The 24,838-nt window shown below is 32.3% G+C and overlaps 2 protein-coding genes across 4 annotated transcripts; one reads left to right on the forward strand and one right to left on the reverse strand.

Annotated features, from left to right (window-relative positions):
• Nucleotides 1–8,333: 8,333 nt before the first annotated feature.
• NCBP (Putative cap-binding protein) lies at nt 8,334–17,456 on the forward strand. Its single transcript, XM_028236673.2, has 6 exons — nt 8,334–9,323; nt 10,495–10,590; nt 10,709–10,813; nt 11,318–11,395; nt 16,784–16,903; nt 17,002–17,456. The coding sequence occupies exons 1-6, from the start codon at nt 9,162–9,164 to the stop codon at nt 17,131–17,133; spliced, it is 693 nt and encodes a 230-aa protein (XP_028092474.1). The 5' UTR covers nt 8,334–9,161; the 3' UTR covers nt 17,134–17,456.
• A 593-nt stretch (nt 17,457–18,049) lies between these two features.
• CSD3 (copper/zinc superoxide dismutase 3) lies at nt 18,050–21,646 on the reverse strand. Of its 3 annotated transcripts, none has more exons than XR_003639812.2 (8): nt 21,511–21,644; nt 21,298–21,399; nt 21,026–21,121; nt 20,894–20,925; nt 20,539–20,614; nt 19,083–19,136; nt 18,633–18,774; nt 18,050–18,284 (listed from the first exon to the last, which is right to left on the reverse strand). XR_003639812.2 is itself a non-coding variant. In XM_082893127.1 (8 exons), the coding sequence occupies exons 1-8, from the start codon at nt 21,590–21,592 to the stop codon at nt 18,256–18,258; spliced, it is 537 nt and encodes a 178-aa protein (XP_082749253.1). In that variant the 5' UTR covers nt 21,593–21,644; the 3' UTR covers nt 18,050–18,255. The 3 variants fall into 3 exon arrangements, 2 of the variants coding, with proteins under 2 accessions (XP_082749253.1, XP_028092472.2); XM_082893127.1 differs by having other exon boundaries at nt 18,633–18,698; XM_028236671.2 differs by lacking the exon at nt 18,633–18,774 and having other exon boundaries at nt 21,511–21,646.
• Between the last annotated feature and the right edge of the window lie 3,192 nt (nt 21,647–24,838).

The raw sequence follows: 24,838 nt of genomic DNA on the forward strand, positions 1-24,838 counted from the left end.
ATCTAGTTAGTTTTAATGATTAGAGAGAACCAGTATCCTTCCGTTTTTTAAATTATTATTTTTTTAAAAAAAAATTATTTAATGTAGCTTTGATTACTAAATTAGTACTTTATGGATAGATATGAGCCGTTCAGAATTAGCTGCGAAGATTCTTTCTCTTGTTGGTCCCTTTCTGATAGTTTCTCTGTAGATGCAATTCATATTATTGTGTTGCTGCTGTTTGAGTTATTATATTTGCATTATAACAGTTTTGTGTTTAATGGAGTTGTCATTCAAATTGTCAAATTTTAGCATCATTATTTTTAGTGTCAAATTAGTATAAATTTTGACATTTCTATTAATCGTTCGATGTATTTTATAAAAATTGAAGAGTGGTTAAAAATATGAGGATATGGTTGTGCTGGAAAAATGATATAAATATTGGAGCAAAATTATCAATTTTTAACATTTTTGTACTGTAAAATATTAATACTAATATTAATATTAATATTAATAGTCCTCATCATCAATTGATAGAGGGGAGTGTCTGCCAAAGTTTGGCATTTCATCAAAATTTTTGTAGAGAGAGAGAGAGGGGAACAGTATTTTGGTTTTGCTTGAAGAGATTCTCATCTTAATCTGACTTTTTCCATAAAAGGTGTCGGTTGCTTGTGAGAGTTAGGCTTTGAATGACATTGATTGGGTTGGGGGGGATGCCTTTGATTGAACAGACCATATGGGAAAAATGATGAAAGTGAAAGTGAAAGGTCACACACATTGACACAGGCTGGTACCTTTGTGGTTTTTTTCAATCATGGTTAGTTAGATTTATTATACATTCCTCTTTTTGAAGTCCCTATATATATATATATTATATATATAGTTTTAAAGGTTAAAATTTAGCACAATTATATCTAAAAGATGTGCCAAACTTTCATAATAAAAATTAGTTTGGTGACTTTATTATTAATATTGGTCCAGATCTTCTTTTTAATATTTCCAAATTGAATTAATAGCTAGTAGTTTATTTTTAATTAAGTGATATGCTTTTGCCCTTTAATTTGCTTCCTCGGTTGTAAATGGTATCACATCATATATATATGTTTGAATAAAAATTATGCCAGGGAATAGGGGAGGCGTGCACAATTGAGCCATTTGGTTCCTTCTTCTCTGCACTACTCTCTCTCTCTCTTTCTCTCTCTATGCTTGCATTGCCTCCCAAGTTAGGGAGCTCTTCAAAAAAGCCATCCATTACATACATTTTATTACAATGTTATAACATATATCGCAAATAATTTATAACATTTATAATGTATCGCTCATAACACACTTGACACAATTACAATAATATGTTACTTTCACTTTAAAAATGTGTATTATGAATTTTTATTTATAAATCATTTTCATATTTGAAAAGAAGAGATGTTGAACGGTGCGGATTAGATAGAATCTATCTTGTCGTTTCGGTGATAGTTTTGGTGATAGTATCCAAACACGTCGCAAAAGGATTTAGATATTTTTTATTAAATGTTTAGTTCATGAGTGAGTGAGGGTCTAATGGCAACCAAACCGTTGAGACGTGGAGCCTCTCCAAAAAGCATTAAATGAATGAATGAATTTGCATTTGCTATATGTGAGAGGAGAGAAGTGGGGATGGGATCCTACCTCTTTTACGAATTATGAATAGGCACTGGCTTCCTCCGGTTCAGATTGGATTGAAAAGTGTTGTTGGATTCGTTTATTATAGATTTTATTTTAATAATTCGAATCGTTTAATGTGTAGAACTCGTCAAATAATATATGTTTGTAAAAAATCACGTTAATCAAATATCGATAGTTATCTCATCGGATCAGAAAACTGTCAACTGCTTATTTTTTTCTGTCTATTTTTTTTAATACAAAACTGATTTGATCATATAATTATCGATATTCGATTAACGTAATTTTTTACAGACATATAATACACAATAATTTTTATATATTAAATTGATCAAATTATTAAAACGGATCTAATAGGAAGTTTCTACAAATCTAACAGTACCCTTTAATCTTTATATGGGACTGGAGGAAAGCAGGCCTTTATGAATAAATGCTTACCTAATTGAAGTTGATACTGTCTCTCATACATCCACACCAGACTAGTCACCTCACATGGAGTCAGGAGCCTCTCCTTGCAAGTTTGTGCTTACGTTCGTCCTTACAGGCTTTCGGGTCTACTTTTAGGCCTAATTTTGATAATCTGAACCGTTTATATTTTATGATTTATTCAGTATATCATACTTGTAAAAAATCAAGTTGATCTGATATCAGAAAGTATGTGTTTGAAAAATTGAACTAAACACTATTTTTTAAAGAATTTAATAAACAGTTGTCCGAACATATGCTTTCTGATATCCGATCAACTTGATTTTTTACAGGTATGATATACTGAATAAATCATAAAATATGAACGGTTCAGATTATCAAAATTGGGCCTAAAAGTAGACCCGAAGGCCTGCAAGGACGAGCGCAAACACGGAAGCTGCAAGGAGAGGATCATCACTCCCTCACATGTCCCCAAACCCAAGGGTACCCCCTCTCTGTGTCTTATCCACATCTCTTTGTTCTGTTAAATTAAACAACAATGATTCATCTCACTAAAAATATCACCACTAATAGCACTAATGCATTAAAAAAGTAAAATATATATATATATATATATATACCTCCAAGACTAAAACATCACATCATTAATAGCGGGACCCACTGTCACTTAATTAGTGGGAGCACTAATTAATGCTCCCAAGCATTTTTCTAAATCAAATAGGTTTACGAATATAATATAATTAAGTGATAAAATTATTAATACGATGATATCAAATTAAAAATATAAGATAAATTATATATTCATTTGAATATTAATATAATGGTATTAGTTGATTGAAATTAAATATATAAATTTATATAAAAATTTCAATAAAAATAATATTAGGACTAAAACCAAAGCCCATTAAATTGTGTCATGCGAGACCGCTTCTACTAATCAATGTTTTGCAAATACATAATATTTTTTATAAAATTAGTGGTAGTCGCAACCATGAGATGAGAGGTCGATGGGGAGGATGATGGTGAGGGGTGGCTTTTGTTGTTGAAGGGATTTTTGTCGTCAATGTAATGTTGTTTTGAGTTTGAGCTCGGCTCGATAAATAATTAGGTTTGAGCTCGGCTCAACTCGGCTCGTTAATATTAATAAAATTTAAAGTTGATAAGATTTTTTTTTAATATTATTTAATATATACATAATAAATTTATTATATAATTTAAAGAAAAATAAACAAATCAAGTTTATTTGAACTCAAATTCTGTTCATTTACTAAACAAACCTAATCTTCAAGTTCAAACTCAACTCGTTTAATAGCTCCGTCGAACCGAGCCGAGCCTATTCATGAATAGCTCCGTCCATTTACAACCATTTGTTTCCACAACTTTGGGTCCCAAATCTCTGTCCTTGTCCATCTCTATCTTCTTCTTCTTGTTTTTGTTTTTTAATTATTATTATATATTTTTTGATTTGTGTAGAGATTTTTATTTGGGTTTGGATTTGAATTGCAATTGGTGTTTGTTTGTTTTTTTTTTTTTTTTTTTTTAACATGAAAAAAGGAGGTTCTGTGGGGCATCACGACCTCCGCAGGCACAGGCCTCGGGATAGCCGGTTGCCAGCCTGGTTTAACCCAACCTATAGGAAGGGACCTACCATCAAGACACCAATGGAGCTCATCAACTGCCCCAACCATGGACAAGTGCGATCGGAGTATAGCGCAAGGTCTTAGAAAAGAGCCCCTAAAAAATTTAAGATTTTCACGCCCCTAGAAGTTGAACTTGACTCATGGCTGTGGGAAAGTAATGCTTTCACCACTGAGCCACTTGGTTGTCAGATTGGAGAGGGTTGAACTGCTCATGATGTCGCTGTTGTGATGGCTTCCATTGTGAGCAATGAGCTGTGTATGATTTTTGCACAAAACAGAGGGTATGGTACTATATAGAAGCATTGTTTGGAAAGGGTTAAAGTGATTATTTTAATCACAAAAGATAAAATATATTATTTTAGTTAAAAAAATAAAATATCACATTCAATGTATAATCATTACACTATTCTCTCACAAAAAAAGGAAAAAGATTGAGGCCTCGAATGTGGCTCAAATTTTTTTTTTTTTTCTTTGAAACTGTGTTGGTTGAGTTGTTTTTATTATTATTTTTTTATTTATTTGTTGGGTTGTGTTAGTTTGGTTGTTTTTATTTATTTATTTATTTGTTGGGCTGTTGTAATTTTTTTTTTTTTTTTTTAAAGGATGGCTATGTATAAGGGTGGGTTTAGAGTTTAGGATTTAAGATTTAGATTTTTTTTTTCTTAGTTTTTCTAATTTGAAATAAAAATATAGTAAAGACTCGTACAAAATTATATGGAATTAACAAATTTTAACCAGCAATCTAACTGATCAGTCAATTTTATCACTCAATCAATCAGTCTAACCCAACTTACTCATCTTATCAAACTACATAGGCTAAATTGTTGTTGTTGTTTTTTTTTTTTTTTTTTTTCTATTTGTTGGGCTATGTTGGTTTGTTTTTTTTATTTTATTTTATTTGTTGGGCTATGTTGGTTTGATTTTTTTTTATTTTTTATTAAGGTTTAGGTTTTAGGGTACACATAAAAACCATTCCCAAAAAAAAAAAAAAAACCAAAACCAAACCAACATAGCCAAAAAAAAAAATATTTCGAGGCAAATTCGCGCCTCTTTTGAAGGCCTTTAGCACAGTTGCACAAAAAAAAATCAAAAAAGTCAAAAAGTCAATCCACTTCCCAAATAGAGGCAGAGACAATAAGGTTAAAATTAACATTTCTGATTTTATTATTTTTTTTTCAATTGATAGGCGATTAATTCTAAAGAGAAGAATAATTACATTAGAGTTCAATAAGGTATAGCTAAAAATACAATGACTATTAATCCTGATTACTACTATTATTTGGGGGTGGACATCAGTCCGTTGGTTCATTCAGCCCATCCGACTTAGTCATATTTTTCTAAGACTTGGAAAGGTTATTTTAGTCTACAAAATTGGGTTGAACTAACATTTTTAGCCTAAAATATTAATGAGTTGGGCTTGAAATTTATATTTTCAACCCGGCCTGACTTGCTGTTTATTTATAATACATTAAAAATATATATATTTTTGTGATCTACACTTTTATTTTTGTTAATTTTATTTAAACTCATATTTGTGGTGATGTGTGATTTAATTTGATTGCGAAATGTTTTAATTTTTTTAAAACATATAACTTAATGAGTGGGCTTGAGATTTGTAGTTATTTTTTAAAATGAATTTGGATAGATATAGAAGCCCGATGTTAGGATCAGGCCAAACTTGGACAGACATAAAATTTCTTATTATGCAGTGTCGACCTGACCCAAAACCAATCTAACCTGACGTTTATCCACCCCTATGGCGACCACAACGACTACTACTACTACAAAAAATAAATAGATAAATAAATAAAAGAAGAAGTCTAAACTTAAAAAATAAATGAACAAACACTTATCTATATATTATATAAGGAAAAATGTGTCTTTAATGAGGAGTCTTACGAGAGTTTCAATAATGCATATTAATTTTCTTGATTTTTATTTGAGATGTGGGTTAGCTTTTTGACTTTTTTAGCCTGGGGCTGAAAGGCTTTTTTTACTTTTGTGAGAAAAAAATGAAATGATTATGGTTTAATTGTGATGTTTTGTCTTATTGGGTTAAAAAACCTATTTTGTCTTTTTGTGACTATTTTAGCCAAAAAGCCAAAAAACTTGGCATGCCAAACGAAGGCTTAATTTTAAATAATTAAGAAAATCTCCATTGACTAGCTTTTATTTGATAATCTCACATGGGGATAGGAAAAAAAAAATTGTTTTACTCATATATGGGGAATCTTATACTCACATCCTATTTAGTGAGAAGCCTTGTGATAATTTCAATATCTCATACTAATTTTATTAATTTTTTTAATTTTAAACAATTAAGAAAATCTCCATTAGCTAGTTTTTATTTGATAATTCCAAATTGAAAAAATAAAAAAAAAAAGAGTTATTTTACTCATATAATATGAATCCTATACTCCCATTCCATTTAATATTGTAGTAGTGTGCCCGTTTCAATTGAATATAATTTAAATTTTAAGACTTTTAATTAATTAATTATAACCTAACCGATTAGGCTAAATCATTTTTGATTTGACTGATTTGTTGGTTTAACCGCCATTTTAACAGTTTTATCAAAATATATTGATTTGTTTGATTTGAAATAAATTAAAAATTGATTTGATTAAAGATTGAAAAACTGAGATTGCTTGAGTAGAAACAAACTTTTCGTTCAAATAATTGTTAACTTTTATTTTATAATTCCACATAGAAAAAAAGAAAGAAAAAGAGAGTGAGTTTTTTCACTTATATAAAGTGAATCTTAATAGTATAGTATTGTGTATATTTCAGTTCAAGACAATTTAAATTTTAAATTCAAATAATATTTAAAAGTTTTAATTAATTAATTTTTATATAAGTTGGTTGGTCATTTGACTTAACTGATTAGGCTGAACCATTTTAGGTTTGATCGATCTGTCGGTTTAATCACAAATTCTCATACTAATTTTATTAATTTTAAACAATTAAAAAAAATTCCATTGGCTAACTTCTATTTAACCATATAAAAATAAAATTTTAATTAGTTTATGATTTATTTTATAATCTCACATCGGGAGAAGAAGAAAAAGCAAAATTTGTTTCACTATCTATCTATCTATCTATTATATAAGGAAAATGATATTTTTAGTGAAGAGCTTTGTGAGAGTTTCAATATCTCATACTAATTTTCTTAATTTTAAATAATTAAGAAAATCTCCATTGGATAGTTTTTATTTGATAATCCCACGTCGGAAAAAGAAGGAAAAAAATGAATTATTTTACTCGTATAAAGGGAATCTTATACTCTTATCCCATTTAGTGAGAAGCCTTGTGAGAGTTTCAATATCTCATACTAATTTTCTTGATTTTCTTAATTTTAAACAATTAAAAAAATCTCCATTGGCTAACTTTTATTTAATAATCCTACATCGGGAAAAGAATAAAAAAAAATGAATTAATTTATTTATATAAAGTGAATCTTATACTCCCATCTCATTTAATATTGTAGCATTATGCATGTTTCAATTCAATATAGTTTAAATTTTAAAAGTTTTAATTAATTAATTATGACATAGCCTATTAGGCTAAATCATTTTTTATTTGATTGATTTGTTGATTTAACCGCGATTTTATCAAAATATATTACTTAAATTTGTTTGATTTGAAATAAACTAAGATTGACCTTATTAAAAATTGAACGACTGAGATTGCTTAATTAGAAATGAACTTCCCGTCCAAATAACTATTAACTTTTATTTTATAATCTCACATCAAGAAAACGAGAAAAAATGAGTTGTTTCACTACATAAACATTATGCTCTCATTTAATATTGTAGTGTTGTGTATGTTTCAGTTCAAGACAGTTTAAATTTTAAAATTAAAATAAAATTTAAAAGTTTTAATTAATTAATTTTTGTATAAGTTGATTGGTCATTTAACTTAGCCGATAGGGTGAACCGTTTTCGGTTTGACTGATTCTGGTTTAACTGTAATTTTAAAAGTTTTGTCAAAATATACTGGTTTGATTAAAGGTTTACCTAATTAAAGATTAAACGACTAAAATTGTTTGATTCGAAATAAACTTCTCACCTAAACAATTGTTAACTTTTAAACAATTAAGAAAATTCCTATTAGATAGCTTTCATTTAATCTCATATCGAGAAAAGAAAAGAAAAAAAAAATGAATCTTATATTTCTATTTATATAAGTAAAGTGAGATTTTTAGTGAAAAACTTTATGATTAATATTTCATACTATTTTTTAAAATTTTCTTAATTTTAAATAATTAAGAAAATCTTAATTGATTAGTTTCTATTTAACATTTATTTTACAATATATAAAAAATTAAATATAATTATTATATTTTATTAAATAATATATTATTTTATTCTGTGTGCTAGTAATTATTTAATGGAAAAGAAGTAATCATCTTTGTGATCTGTAAAGGTTGACTCTCGATTTCTAAAATGGAAATATACAACACTGGCTAATTGTATAAGAATTTAGTTAAAAATTTAATCCTTGGTGGCTAAGTCGACTAACATTTCATTAATAAAGTGGGCCATATGTATTGCAATTATAAATCTTAAATCTTATAAGTTTTCAGAATGTTGGATACTAATATAATAATCACAAACCGCATATCACAATGTATCAAACAATTAACTTTAAACGGTGATTTTCAAATGTATTTGGTTTATAAATTTAAGAAAAGATTTAAATAAATAAATAAATAAAATTTAAATGGAATATAAAAAAATTAGACCGTCCTTACTTTTTTTAATCACATTTTATCACAATTTTTTATTTTTCTTTTTAAATTTTTATCTAAATTTATAAATCAAATACATCATTAAAAAATAGACCATCCTGCCCAAACTAGTGGGCTACCATAATCTTTGATGATTTGAGATGATTTAAATAAGTGTACTTTTTGATTTTTTATGAAAAGATATGCAGAAAAATAGAGAGGTGATGTGATTCAAAAAAGATAAAAAGTGCGTACTTATTAGTTTATGCAAAGCCACCTAATTTTTTAAAGTTACTTTGCATAAATTGTTTTAAAAAAATAAATTAATTTGATAATTGTAATAGTATATATGATCTTATAATATTTGTTTTTAAAAATAAAAAAAAAATTATACATTTATATAATTATAATTATTAAATCAAATTAATTTTTTTTTTTTATATCAATGACGTATATATGGAGACATAAAAAATTAAAGAACAAGTGATGTGAGGGTGGTGTAAGCCCACGGTGTCCGGAGACGAGCCCAGACCCAAAACAGCCAAGTCGGTAAATAAAACCGGACTTCATATAATAATAAGCCCGATATCATATCCACTGTTTGTTTGTTTGTATCGAAACTGGTTTGTGCTGTTGGGTCCGTGAAAAACAAAGCCAGGAGAGCAAAGCAGAGGTGAGAAGAGAAAGAGATAGGGGACTAGGGTTTGTTTGGGGGGAGTAGAAGCTCAATGGAATTGGTAGCAGAGAAGAAGGAATCCGACAACAAGATCTCCTCAAACCCTAACTCTCAATCAGTGGTCGATCCCAACCCCACTGCTACTGCCGATAAAGAGTCCGAAGATCGCGAACGCCAAGCTCGCGACCTCAAAGCTGGTTTGCACCCTCTCAAGGTCGCTCTCTCTCTCTCTCTCTCTCTCTTTGTATTTATATATATATATATATATATATATTATAAACACATGCCTCTTTCTCTTCAATTCTTGTTGTTCAGTGTCTCGTTGTTTGTTTTGTGGTATGGTATGATTTATGTGGCATACATATAAATTAGTTTGAAAATTAATTTTGAAATCCATTTGGTAATAGACTTATTAGGTTTTTTTCCTATTGTTCATGGAACCAAAGTGCATATCGGATTCAGCCCAAGGAACGGAACCAGAAACTGACCAATCTCTCTCCCTCCCCCTCCGGTGGAACTCTGTGATTTCAAAATCTGCTTCCCCTGGTGACTGGTTGAGCTATGCTTATGCACCTCTAATAATCTGTTTGGTTGGGGGTTTGAGGAGTGATTTGGAAAGGGAAATGAAAAAGTTAGGTGAAATGTAAATAAAACATGCCTGAATTTCACCTAGTTTCACAGACTTTTTTTTCTTTTCCTTTCTAAATTCTTTCCCAAATCTCCCAACCAAACAAAGCATAAAGGGAGGAACACAATGGATCAATAGTTAATTGACTAGCAAAATGCTCTACTTCATCAATGTTATTCCAATTTTGAAAGAAAAAAAGTTGGCTAAAATGGTTTGGATCTAATGATCAAATAAAAGTAATAATGTTGTTTTATACCTATTCAATCCTCCTCCTCCTTTAGACTTTCTAATTTTAGAATTTCTAATGCCAATAACTTACAAACCAAATCAAGCTACACCTTGTGTCCTTGTTGATTTATATTCTAATTTTAGAGATATTTAAAACAAGTATTAGCACCTTTTGCTCTTTCTATTTTCATGCATATGCATAAAAATGTATATTTATTTGTTGTTATGTTGTGGCATTTTATTTTATTTTAGTTTATTTATTTATTTATTATTATTATTATTATTTGTTGTGAAAATTGCCATGTTTGCATGTCAATATCGTGTCCGTGCTTCTCAGCTCAAACTTGAGTTCTTGTACTAAAATATCAACACAAATCAGTATTAATCTTTGTATAATATTTACTAAAATGAATGATAGAAACAATTGACTATATGTTTATGCACTTGTGTGGTTTTTTTGTATTTCATCTATTTTATGGTGAATATGCTGATAGTGCCACTTATCTTGGCACAATGTTTCTGTGACCAGAACAAGTTTGTTTTTTGGTACACTCGTCGAACACCTGGAGTTCGAACTCAAACATCATATGAAGACAATATAAAGAAAATAGTGGATTTTAGTACGGTAAGATTTGGCTTTGCTTTAATGTGGTTGCAATGAGATCCATGGCCTTTGCCTTAATTTGATTTTTGTATCTTGGTTCAATAGGTTGATCTTACATCTGAACATTAATTGTGTATAGGTTGAAGCTTTTTGGGTATGTTATTGCCATTTGGCTCGTCCCTCTTCTTTGCCTAGCCCAACTGATTTGCATCTTTTCAAGGAAGGAATTCGCCCACTGTGGGAGGTAAGATTAGATGTAAAACCAACCCAAAAGTTGTGTCCCAATCAATTGGGGCTGGCTAGATGAATACTTTTTTTGTCATTTCGCTCTATCAATACATTAATCAAAATGATTGTATCTGAGATGAGGATGCTAAGATGGGTATTTGGGAAGATCAGAAAAGATAGAATTAGAAATGAGTATATTTGTGAAATGGTAGAAGTAACACCAATTGAAGATAAGATGAGAGAGAATGACCAAGATGATTTAGTTCATGTAATAAAGAGGAATATGGTCATTGTTAATGGAAATGCTAAGTGGAGGGGAAGACAACCTAAAGTAGATGGGATTATGATGTATTTAATTGTGCTAATTAATGATGAGTATTGATCAAAGAAAAAGAAAAATTATATTTATCCATTCTTCTTTGGTTCCTTTCTTCCACCCTTTCCCCCGTCCAATAAATAATTTACTTTAGTATGTCCTCAACATAATGTGCTACTTCTGTTGGAATGTGTTTTTTATCAGGATTCTGCCAACTGCAATGGTGGCAAGTGGATAATACGGTTCAAAAAGGCTGTTTCAGGTCGCTTTTGGGAGGATCTGGTAAGGGAAAAAGCATCTTAAAACCTTCCTTGGATGACAATGTATTTAATGTTTTTAGCTAGTCTTTTCCATTCCCTTGGGTATTTTGCAATGATTCTTGGCAATATAGTATATTTTGATGACAGATAGTAAATATTTGGTGACATGACATGGCTAAATTTTGGAGCAGTTGCAAATTTTGTATTTTTTTTCCTGTTGCCTAACCTATCTTCCAAAATCATAAGTTTTAGGGGTTATGTTCCTTTGATTTGAAATATTAGTTTGTCTGATGCTAAAATCAAGGTTTACAATCTTTTTCCCAACCTAACTAGTCTGTAAAATTTTGATGTTTGAGTTGAGACATATGAGGACATAATATCTAAGTTTCACATGCCCCTTAATATTTAAGGTTAGCTTGGCCCTAACGGTTACTTTTCTTTAGCATTTTTGTGGTGCAGGTTTGAGTCATGAAAACCTCCTCTGGAAATGGGGTTACTACTGCATACATATTACCCTCTCCAGGCCCTGTTTTAGTAGGAACCTCATGCATTGGGTCACACTTTTTTATGCCCCCGCATTGGTGTCATCAGCATGGGATTATGTTGATTTGGGACCAAGAAAATCATTCAAAAAACTTGTCACCGCAGTTGGGCTTCTGTTAACAACCTATAGAAGGGGTCACATGGAAAAAAGCAATACTAGCAACATAAGAACTAAGGCCTCGTTTAGAAACTTTTAATTTTAGTCAAAAAGTCACTATGGCCCTGTTTGATAGAGCTGTAGGAAAGTGATTATAGATTATAGCTTAACAGATTATAACTTATAGCTGTAAACATAAGCTGTTAACCTGTTTGGTGTAGCGGTGAGATTATGAATTTAAGCAGCAGAGTAGTGTTTGGTTGATAAGCTATAAAATAGTTTTTTACTATATAATCTTCTTTTTTGCCCTTATATGATATAAAAATGATAATTTTGTCATTTTTTTTAGTTTTAATTTAAAAAAATTATTTCATTAATAAAAGTTAATATAATTACTATTAATTAGTATCAATTAATATAAAAATTGATACATTTGAGAAAAATGTAATGGAAGTATTATTGTAACAATTTTTTTCCATTATAAATTAATTAGTATCAATTAATTGCTTAATTAGGCCAAGTTTGGCATCCTCCAAAAAATCTAAAAAGTTAAAAAGTCACTATCCTATTTAAGTCACATCATCTTATTTAAGTCAAATCACCTCTCTAACACATCACTTCAAACCCAACCCAAATCTAACCCATATTTCATAAAAAGTCAAAAAGTGCACTTATTTAGTCTTCCCAAACTTGGCCTTAGTCTCAATTAATACTAAAATTATTAATTAGTATCGATTAATATTAACAATTAATTTTTTTGTTCCTTATTTCTTTTTCTTTATTTTATTTTATTTTCTTTAGTTTATAGTTTATTTTTTCAAATTAGAAGTGGTACATGCATGGTGAGATTGATCATGAGAAAATTTTGACAAATGCTGAAATACCAATTAAAAATTTCAGATTATATTCATTTTGGTTTATAAATACATGAATATTAATTGATATTTTTTTAATTTATTAAAAATTGTTACAAATACCAATTTATATTTTTTTATTTATTATTACAAAATTGTTACAAAATTTACCAATTTATTAATATTTTTTAATTTAATTTATTATCAATTAATGGCTTAATTAGTATCAATTAATATAAAATTTATTTCATTAATGGATTAAAATGCTTTATTATTATTATTATTAAAAAAACACTGAAAACCTAGCTCCGACGCCAGAGAGAGAGAGAGAGTTCTGGTTCACTGGAAAAGGAGCTTCACCTAGATCATGATGGGGGATAGGGTACGATCGCAAAGAGAGAAAGAGATCTGCGAGAGAGAGAGAGATCTGCCACACGGTTAGGGTTTTGCAAAACCCTAAGCCGGCAGCCTCCATCGTCAGATCGAGAGAGAGAGAGAGAGAGCTCACAGAGCTAGTTCTGGTTCACGCCAGAGAGAGAGAGAGAGAGAGAGAGAACTCTGGTTCAGATCATCATCGGCGGCGTTAGGGTTTCAAATCGTCATCAGCGGCTCTAGGGTTTCAAATCGATCGCAATGGTTAGGATTTTGCCCCTCAATTGTGATTGCGACGGCGGAAGGTCAATTGAGAGAGAGAGAGAGAGAGCAAAAGACAGAGACGTTTGCCAGAAACTTAAGACCTTCGCTGGAAATCGCCACACTCGCTGGAAATTGCCTCTCTCTCTCTCTCTCTCTCTCCCTCTCTCAGAGTGAACAATGTAAGAGTGTGGTTTATATACGAGGTATTTGGTAATAATCGAATTTGAGGAGGGGCATTTAAGTCATTTTAGCCCCCCTTACTAGCTTCTCGCATAAGTCGAATTTGTTAAGCACCCCAGAGCTGTTTTGGAAAATAACTTGAAAATAGCTTAACTTAAGCTATAAGTTGTTTTGATAAGTTGGCCCTGTTTGGTAGAGCTTATTTCCAGCTTATTTCAGCTTTTAGCTTAATTTAAATTATTTTGATGCGTTTGGTTCAGCTTAACAATACAGCTTATAGCTTTTTGTAAGTCAAAAATCAACTTATTCTTTGAGTGGGGGAGGAGAAGCTTAATTTATAAGTAAAAAATCAGCTTATGTTTACAATTATAAGCTATAAGCTGGTAAGTTATAAGCTATAATCACTTTCCCACAGTTCTACCAAACGGGGCCGTTGTACCAAACACTCTAAAATAGCTTAATATTTGCTAAAAGCTTAAATAAGTTGTGCCAAACAGGGCCTATAAGTTATCACACCACTTTCTACTTTTCTGTACATCTTTTCGTAAAAAGTCAAAAAGTTACTAAAATAGCATATTTCTAAATGAGGCCAGGGTTACTTACTCCTAGGGTGTGTAGAGTTAAACAGCTATGAGTCCATATTTATTATATCTTGTTGACACTAGAGTCGAAGCTTCACTTGTTTGATATTGGATGCAAACCCTCGCCAAGAATTAGTTGCAGCTGAGCTTATCAATTTCACTCTATGACGATGCCTACTTCCTTTGGCTACTGAGTTTAGTTGGTGATGTCTCTTGGACATCATACTAAAGGCTTGGGTTGAAGCCCTCTTAGAAGTATTGAAAACTTTTACAGCTTCTAATGAAACGACCCCTTTTAACACATCCACCATAATTTAATTTTTTTATAGTATGATATTGAGCTTCCACCGCATTTAAGGAAATTAGATATTTTATGATTTTTATTTTTATTTTTATTTTTATTTTTATTTTTTTGGGTGTGTTTGTTTGTCATAGGAAGGGTGCCCTTCTTTTGATTCCCTTTTTGGATTGTGTGGATACTATTAAGTTTTATATCGGTATGTAGAACAGTTTAAGGGCTGGTTTGGCAACTCTTGAAAAAGTCAAAAAGTTATCAAAAATGTTAAAAAGTTATCACTATTCACCAAAAAAAAAAATAATTAGAAAAATAATATACAAATATTAATTTAAATGGTAAATTAATATAAAGTTCAATCCAATCCAACCAACCCATCAACGTACGGACACGTTAGCCACCTGCAATGAAAGGAAAAACAAAAAATAATAACATGTGTACGTTCACTTATTTGCATGGTAAAGTTGGGTCTGTGGGGGCCCATCATGGGTCTCGTTTTGATAATTCGAACCGTTTAATATGTAGAACTCGTCTAGTACTATATGCCTGTAAAAAATCAAATCTATCGGATATCATTAACTATATGATCAAATCAGTTTTGTGTAAAAATTGGATGGTATTATAGTTAACAGTTGACAAAGAAAACTAACACGATCAGATAGTTATCGATATCCAATCAACGTGATTTTTTATAAGCATGTAGTACTCGATGGGTTCTACACATTGAACGGTTCCGATTAGAAAAACGGGACCCGTGGTGGGCCCCCACGGGCCAAACAACACTATCCAATCAAAGCCCGAGAAGTAGACAATATTTTCTCATCTACTCACCCAGCCAGTCACCACTGCCATTCCATACGGCTCCTACCCTATCTTCTCCTACACACTTATTTATACAATTTTTTAATACACATTTTTTCATAAAAAGTCAAAAAGTTAACCCAAACATTCATATTTTTTTCCTCAACTTTTTAGTCCAAAAAGTGCACTTATTTAAGACACCCCAAACAACCCCTAAGTATAGATGTGTGCTCTCTCTTCTTCTTTGTATACATTGGTGGTTTCCCTTCGTCATCATTCTTCTTCTAATAATTACAACATTTTTGTCATAAAAGTTATATTAGTTTTTTCCTTTTATTGTTTTTGGAAAGTGAGATAATAATTGGTCTTATTGCCTCTTAGAAATAAGTGATTCAGTACTATATGTTATTGTACCAAGTTTTAGTTAACAGGTATTCACAGCAGAGCTTCAGATCCACTGTTTTTTTTTTTTTTGCTATTCCGCTTTATTGATGGCCATGTTCCATAGAGTATAATATCATATAATTTTCTCATTGGTATTCACAATTTTTATCTTTTTCAACGTTTTAGATCACTATTTCCATGTGGCACTGTCAGTTTAAACACTCTGTCATTAGTGCATTCATCTGTTGTTATGGTGCATGGTGGTTGTACCATTTTAAGACAATGTTTTCTCGTCTTGTTTGCAGTTGTGGTCCATCAATAGCTTCTCAATAATGCTCTAATTCTTTTTTCCTGTTGTGTAATCAATTCAAGATAGAGAATGTATTCACTTGTGTGTATCACTTGGTAATCAATTTTCAGAATCCAATCCCATTCCTAGTTGTGAAGTTGTATTCTGTATTTTAACCTTGATTCTATTTATATCACACATTTAAACTTCAAACCATCCAGCCAAAACGTGGAAACAGAAGGTTGTGGGAGGTTTACCTTAAATAAAACCTTTATAGTCGGACCATATGGATCGTTTTGGTGTTCGATTAATGAAACACTTCTATTGTCAATTATTAAACCACAAGTTTAGATGCATTATGCTGCTGCTGTTCTTTAAATCTTCTTTTATTTAGATGCTGAATTCATATTGGAGAGGAAATGTTGGGAATACAGTCCAAATACTGGAAACCAGGATTTGTATTAGGAAGTCCTTATTTTCATCTATGTTTCGAATATTGTACACTATATCATGGGATGGAACTACATAGCAGAAATGAATGTAGGTTGCTTGCCAACAATATGAAATGTGATCTTTATTCATTTTTTGGCACTAGTAATTTTTTTTGTGCACAAAATGGTTTAGACTGAGCAAAATGGTTTAGACTGAGCACAGGATCAGTTAAACATGTTTAAAATTTTACCCCTGAAAACTCCTCTGCTTGTCATGGGAATTTGAAGTAATTTATTTTTATTTGGGATATACATGTAGGTTCTAGCATTAGTGGGTGACCAACTTGATTATCGTGACAACATATGTGGTGTTGTACTAAGCATTCGGTTCAATGAGGACATATTGAGCGTGTGGAATCGCAATGCATCTGATCATCAGGTCAGTTTTTGCCATCATTCAGCTGGCGTTACTTGTTTATTTCGAAAATTTAAGCCAAAAAAGTATGTAATAATGGACCTTGCTTGATCTGTAACCAGGCTGTGATGGCTTTGAGAGATGCAATAAAGCGGAACTTAAAGCTTCCCTACAGCTATGTGATGGAATACAAGGCCCATGATGCATCTCTGCGTGACAAGTCATCGTATAGGAACACTTGGTTAAGAGGATAGGGATGTGCTTGATTTGCCAATCGAGCTAGGCAAAACAGAAGTTGCAGAGTCGAGCACTTTGTTGATCCATCTGTCATGGGATCATATTCACAATCAGTTTACCCTGTGATAGGACCTAGCAACCTATGGCGTATCTTGGTTGATATATGTGCCCAAGATATATAACATGATGTTATCATTTTACCTACTCTTCCTGACTTAAATCTGTTGGTTTTATCTGTTTAATTTTAGAATGTGCAAAGGTATTGTAACTTGTGGTCTGCATTGGTTTTGCCAACCGTTGATCTCATCCGTTAATTTTAGATTGAGAGTTGGTTCTTTTCCATGTCCTGTACTGTTACTTTTATTTTATTTTTTCCATTTCATGACTGGGATATCTTGGGAGAATTAGGGTTGGTTTGGAGTGTCCTAAAAAAGTACACTTTTTGTCTTTTTACAGGTAATGTGACGGAAAAAAAATAAAAAAGATAGATTATATAGGTTATGCCAAACCTAGCCTTAATGTTTAGGACTCTAAAAAACTTGAAATTGAAAATCAGTAACGTTTCTTTTGAATTGTGATTCAATCATCAGCTTTGAGAAAAGTATGATTCAGTGTCTCGTGAATCTCCAAGTTGGGAAGCATGTAATAGTCTAGTGTTACATGTTGCCTTTTGGTAACTCAATAAAGGAGGAGAAGTTTTCAAAACTTCAAAATTGAGCAAAGACCGACCTCCCTAACCCCTTTCATGCAACAAAATCCACCAAACTAATAATGTCAACTTCCAACAAATTCACAAGCCCGTTTGAGATTAGGTTGCAACATTCATCAACAAAGCCTTATCCCAGTAATCATGAAACATACATGCCCAAAAGGTGCAGAATGAAAAACATCACAAACAATATCAATCCTCCATAAATTTCCTCAACAGTGCAATTGAGAAGAAATTTCAAGTTTCATGCATTTACTTATTCCAAACAAGGTTCTCTTTGGCCATATAAGTCTCCAACAAAATTTCAACTTACTATCCATGTAAAAATTTTATTATTATTTTTTGCGAGATGATATGAGGGTTAAGACATCTGACATGATTGTACAAAGTATCCAAGTAAATTGTATGAAACATATGAGAGCAATTGACACTAGACCGAGGATTGAAGCCCAATGACACCTGCCAAACACAGATGTGACAAATGTTAGGCTTCGTCCTACAGGCAGAAAAAAAAAACAACAAAAAAGGATTTAACAAACAGAATCTGTCTTCCTAAGGTCAGAGAAATTTGATAATTAATTCTATGCAATACAATCTGAGGATAGGGTTAAGGTAGAAAGCTTCCACTTTAACACTTGGAAACTTTCCTAAATTGGCTTTTTATTTCTTTCCACTTTTGGCACTAGACAATAGGATGATAATTGTCAAGTGTCAGAATGCTAAAGATAGAAAAATCCTTCTATGCTATTTCCATTGCACACAGAAATTAGAAACACAAAAATACAGAATATGGCTTGCAAATCTCACCTTCCGGCTCACACCCATGTGGATCTATTTGAATTGCGATTACAATCGACATCTTTGTTCTTGGCGCTGCTCGATAAGAAAGCATATATATATATTGGTGGTAATTGATTGGTCCCTCAACCCGTAAGTCCCTTATTCTTGTCTAGCAAATAGATGAGGTACAACTTGCTCATATAATATAACTTGACTGTTCTACGAAATAAATATCTATATCTATGTTCTATAATCAACCCTTGCAAGGCTGCTTGGCTGACTATTATTTTGGTTTTTTAATGGAGCAGAGAGCAAATTACTCAATAGATCTAAATAGTCATCTAGTGAGATCATCCTTTTGTTTCATTTGCATCATATTTTTGGGGGTTATCCTACTGGTACCTAGCATCGGTCAGCACAAGAAAACAAATAGCACATGACACCAAAAGCTAGAATAAAGAAAATAAAGGTCATTACCACATCCGACTCTTGCACCTGCATTTCCTGTTGTCTTGCTAAGATCATGTCCACCTGTTGCATCAATTGTTACAATTAGATAAAACCCAATCACTGCTGCTACAAAGGCAATATCACAACCACTTAGACAATCAATACCTTACAATTCCCACTTTTAAACCCACACACAGCACAGACGAGCAGGAAACTAGAAATAACATTTGGACTAAAGATGAAAGCAGCCAATGTTTCCCCTTTCCCTGAGCAATTCAAAGGCTGAGTACCAAAAGGAAGTAATCACCAACCATTCTGTTGGTGAATGATGAAGAAGAAGGATAACAATTTTAAAATGATACTCTACTTTTTAAGCATCCAGCTATAAACTCCGAAAAAACAGTTCTTTCTCGTAACATAATATAACTCTTGCAATTGGGCTAATGAGCATAAGATCCACCCATGAGCAGAGACGAAACGTAAGTTGCACAAAAGAGACATATTTCATCTATAAATTCTAATGTTTCAAAACTGTCGAGACTGGCCAGAGTCAGAAGACATGATGCCAATACGGAAAGATCAGCAAATTACTCTCCAACTACAAGGAAACCTTGGAGTTTGGAGACCAGTTGAAAGATCTGATTCACTATTGTATCACTAACAGTCTCCCAAGACATAAAACCCTTTCTTCTGGCTAGAGAACAGTAGTTGCCTCCTCCAGGAGTCACTAACCTTCCTTTCAGTCATTCAAATATTTTTCTAATATATTAACCAATAAAATTCATTAATCAGTCAAGATAATGAAGACAATATTTTTGTTTGCACATGAGGTTACCAAATCAGATCGCAAAGCAAGGAGAGAAATTTAAGATTGAGAGAATAGTAACTTCAAGTGACATTAAGTCCACTAATGCTAGAACCGACATGTATATCCCAACTTTTTTCTCACCATATTCTTTTTAACTTATCTTTAGATTTCAAGAACTGTTGCATAAATACTAAAGAGCACACAAGACTAGCATCATTTGCAACCATTCCGGGGGTGTATCAAGAACAGAACTACTTTAAAAACGAAGTTGATGCAAGCTGTGGAGAGGATTAATAATATTGGCAAGAAACTGAATTATTATGTGCCTTTCATATAATTCCACTTGTGCTAAAGTATCAGTTTCTATCAACATAGCCCACCTACTAGATAGATCTGCTCTTTCACTCAGATTAAAATTTCCCAAGTACAACCAATTTGATGCATTTTAATGTCCTATTGAAATCCCCTTCCATGATAAGACCACAAAAAATAATAATAATAATAAAATCCACTTCAAATATCTTTAGCTCTTTGACCCAAGAATAACAGGTGCTTGGTACCACATTTCCCCACACATTTAATCTCTCAAGTAAATATACATACTTGGGAAGTATTGCTTTTGCTTTCAAGTTTAGGCATTGTAATATGACATAAGATGCAAAGAATGAACCATACCTCTCCCAAGATCGTCAGGATCTGCATGCACAACTACTGCCCTCCCCAATATGGAATGTTGCCCACGTAGCGGAATCTACAAATTTGAAAACAAGGTGCACACACATAATTCCAGCAAATCAAAGCTTTCCATACCATGGAAAAATGAGAGATTTAAAATAGTATTCTATATGGCACTTGAAACTACATTTTTTTCCCGCAGCAATTGAAACAAGTTAATCCCTTACTTACTGTGTGTAGTAGGTCAATAATCAAATTAATAGAATATGACATCAATTAAATCCTCTTTCTTTTCGTCATCATTATGAAACAAAAAGTAACAATTTTGGAATGAAGAAAATTGCTCTTAATATACCAGCATATCTTTAATGACAATCTCTGCAACCCCTGAAACATGGAAACAAAAGTATAGGCTATTCAATGAATCCACTCCAAATAATAATATCAATAACAGCAATGATGAGTAACAAAAAGTGAAAACACACACCGTCTGGGCCAGCAACAATATTACCCAAATCTCCAGCGTGACGCTCTTTATCAGAAGGAGCTCCGTGATCCTTCTTGAATGGATTAAAATGAGGTCCTGCTATTATAAATAATTCATCAAATCAGGAACCTCAATCAACCCCCCCAACAACCAACAGACAGAACTCATTCATGATTCATACAAGAGCAAAGTTCTAATTGGAATTTGAATATAACAGACAAACATGTTGTGTTGTGGGTAAGCTTTGAAAAAAAAAAAATGGGAAAAGTGACCGGTGGAATTGCAGCCGTTGGTGGTATCACCGAGGGAGTGAATATGGAAGCCGTGAAGGCCTGGACTGAGGCCGCTTATCTTCCCTCTGATATGGGTTGCTCCTATATATATACAAAATCAACAAAAGAGTAGACTGGGGATTGATGAGCAAGTAATGAACCAACCAAACGCATACAAGAAATAGCACAGCAGAGAGAGAGAGAGAGAGAGACCTTGAGAGTCCTGAACGAACTGAAGATTGCCTCTAACAGTGGGGTCGCCGGTGATGACAGCCACCGCTTTCACCGTACTCATTTTGCAGCTCTTTTTTATTTTCTTTATCCTTTCTACTGCTTTCTCCTCCTCGTCGTATATATATATATATATATATTTTTTTTTTTTGCACTTTAGAAATAATAAGGGAAAATTATAATTTAGTTTATTTTTTTAAAATATAATTACAAATTTTAATTATCTTTTCAAGCTTGATTTGAAATTTCTCCAAATAATAATAGCTATTTACTGTTATTTGATCCTATCAAATTTTGAGGGAGGAATTTTTTTTTATTTTAGGCCATAATCTGAATTGAAGAGGCGTCACTCTGAATTTCATTTAAATTATTTAAATGGTTTATTTTGTCAAATATTTTGTGTAATGCCTGTAAAAAAAATTATTTTTTTGTGTGACAAATGTGATAAATTTAATAAGTTATAATTATCAATCGACTTCATTTTTTATTGATGAAATGTATGAAATAATTGACAAATAAATAATTTAAATTATTAAAATACAATTAGTGATAAATCTCATGCACCCAAACAACATCCCCCAATTCAAAGTGGACTAGGGAGGAGTTGCCTTCCAAATTTCTTTTGTCTGACTTCTAAATATTTTTTATTACCATTTTATCTCTATGTAAAATTCCAGACATATCCCCAATCTTCAACCTTTCCAACCCTAACCTTAGCCTCCATTTCTACCTCCAGCAATTGAGTGTGTGACACTCTATCCTTAAAACAGATTCACCTCACTTCGGTGCTTACAGATAAATGGCGTCTATCTCTCAAAATACAATAATCTTTACACAAATTGTAGTAGTATTCCAAACAATTTATACGACGAACAAAACTTGTGTTCTATGCTCTCTGAATTTTTCTCTAAAACTAGTATGAAGAATAATAATCCAAGAGAGCAAAATGAAGGCAAGAAAATGAATTTTTTAGAATCAGAAATCTACTGGAAATGGTTTGTATTTATAGGCAAATGGTGACCTACAGATCTGTCTGAACAAGTGCAAAACACCCTGAACAGATGCAGTCTTCAATCTGAACAAATACAATTTCGAAATGGACAGATCTGCTAACTGTTGGCAGTTTTAAAATTGCCCGAAATTGCTGGGCAGTTTTTCAAACTGTTTAGAACAGTTTGAACCTATTGAACTTGCTAGAAAATGGATTGGAAAAGGGCATTGTTTGGACAAGAAAAATTAAATTAATTTTATTCAGAAATTTAAATAATTTCCCACAAGAATTTTTGAAAAAATTCAAATAAATTTTGTCCAAAAAATTAATGTTAGAACCGACCCGACCCACACCCCACACCCCCGCCCGGCACGGCTCGGCCAGCGGAGGTAGCGCGTGTGTGTGGTGGTTTGAGCCAAGGTTCAATTTGTCCATAACTTCTCCCTTCTACAAACTTGGCGTGCTCCTTGGGGCCCAACTCAAGTGTTGTCACCTAAAACTTATATACTTACATAAGTTCTCTTAAGTTTCCAATGTAGGACAAGCCTTACAAAGAAACTAAAATTTTATTCTTTATTTGTCCATTCCACGAACCCAAAAACGACGTCAACTTCCCATTTACTCATAAATGGTTTTGACAAACTGTTTTCATCGTGTGACTTGCCACACGGTAAGGAACACGTCACCTCTTAGACCCACCCCAAAAGACGTTTGGGACCCACTCAAATTTGGGCTCAAAGTTGGCCCAAAATAAGCCTATAAAAACCATACTTTCCAACAATCCCCCACATGAATGGAATTTGACGAAGAGAAAATGCAACAACATAATCTAAATACAAAGAGTACAGAAATTAGAAATATTCTGTAAAGGATAGGTAGCTTTTGGCTTTGAAATTTCCCACGCGAGATACTATCGGATTTACTAGCTAACTAGTGAATATGATATCTTGAACTTTTCAGCCGTTTGTGTAAATCAAGACAATAGAACTCACATAGTATATTACCAGACACAGTTTAGTTCTCCCTATTGTATTCATTTTGGCCCTGAACAATCTGGTCTTTCATGAATGCTCTAGAGAATTGTAGCCATTCACAAATCTCATAGAACCGGCCCATTTCACACTTATATAGGTGATTCTTATGAAGAGTATCCTGTCATACTTCACTAGGTATACCTAGACATAAGAATCATTAAAATTATTATTTAACCTAAAACGCTGCAGATATCACTATTTCATCATAGAAATGGATTGGAGTTTGACTCCCCAGTGATCCTTCTGAGTTATACCCAACTCGGTTGTTCCTTTGAACCTAAATCTTGGGATCTCCAGTCAACTAGGTTAGGTTGCCATTGTGATAACTCTTATTTAATAAGCTTAAGTCCTATTTCCCTCAATGAATTCTTAACTAATCCTCTTGCTAACTCTTTGGTTAGTGGATCCGCTATGTTGTCTTTAGACTTCACATATTCAATGGAAATAACTCCATTAGAGAGTAGTCATCTTACGGCATTATGTCAACGACAAATGTGTTGCGACTTACCGTTATACATATGACTCTGTGCTTTACCTATTGCCGATTGACTATCACAATGTATGCAAATAGCAGGTACCGATTTTGGCCACATTGGAATATCTTCAAGGAAATGGCGAAGCCATTCTGTCTCTTCCCCAGCTTTATTTAAAGTTATGAATTCTGATTCCATAGTAGACCTAGCAATGCAAGTCTGTTTGAAAGATTTCTAATATATAACCGTACCACCAAAAGTAAAAACATACCCACTGGTAGATTTCGAGTCTTTAGTATCCAATATCCAGTTTGTATCACAGTATCCTTCAAGTGCTGCTGGACATCTAGTATAATTTAACCCAATGCTACGAGTAAATCGGAGATATCTTAGAACCCTTATAATAGTTTTCCAGTGTTCTACTCCTAGATTACTCGTATATCTACTTAACTTAGTTACTACATAAGCAATATCTGGGCGAATGCTGTTCATCAAGTACATTAAGCTTCCAATAATTTGGGCATACTCTAATTGAGAAATAATTTCATGTACATTCTTAGAAAGAAACAAATTAACATCCGCAGGTGTTTTAGCAAGATGATCATCATCTTTGCTAAATTTGTCAAGTATTTTCTTCATGTAATGAGATTGTGACAAAACATAACCTTCTAATACTTTGGTAATTTTCATACCAAGTATTACATCAGCAATCCCCATGTCCTTCATGTCAAAATATTTATTCAACATTTTCTTGGTAGTTTTAATCATGCCATTATTACAATATATGATGAGCATATCATTCACATAAAAAC

This window comes from Camellia sinensis, chromosome 10, assembly GCF_055761805.1.
Source record: "Camellia sinensis isolate YWXY chromosome 10, ASM5576180v1, whole genome shotgun sequence".
NCBI classification, from domain to species: Eukaryota; Viridiplantae; Streptophyta; class Magnoliopsida; order Ericales; family Theaceae; genus Camellia; species Camellia sinensis.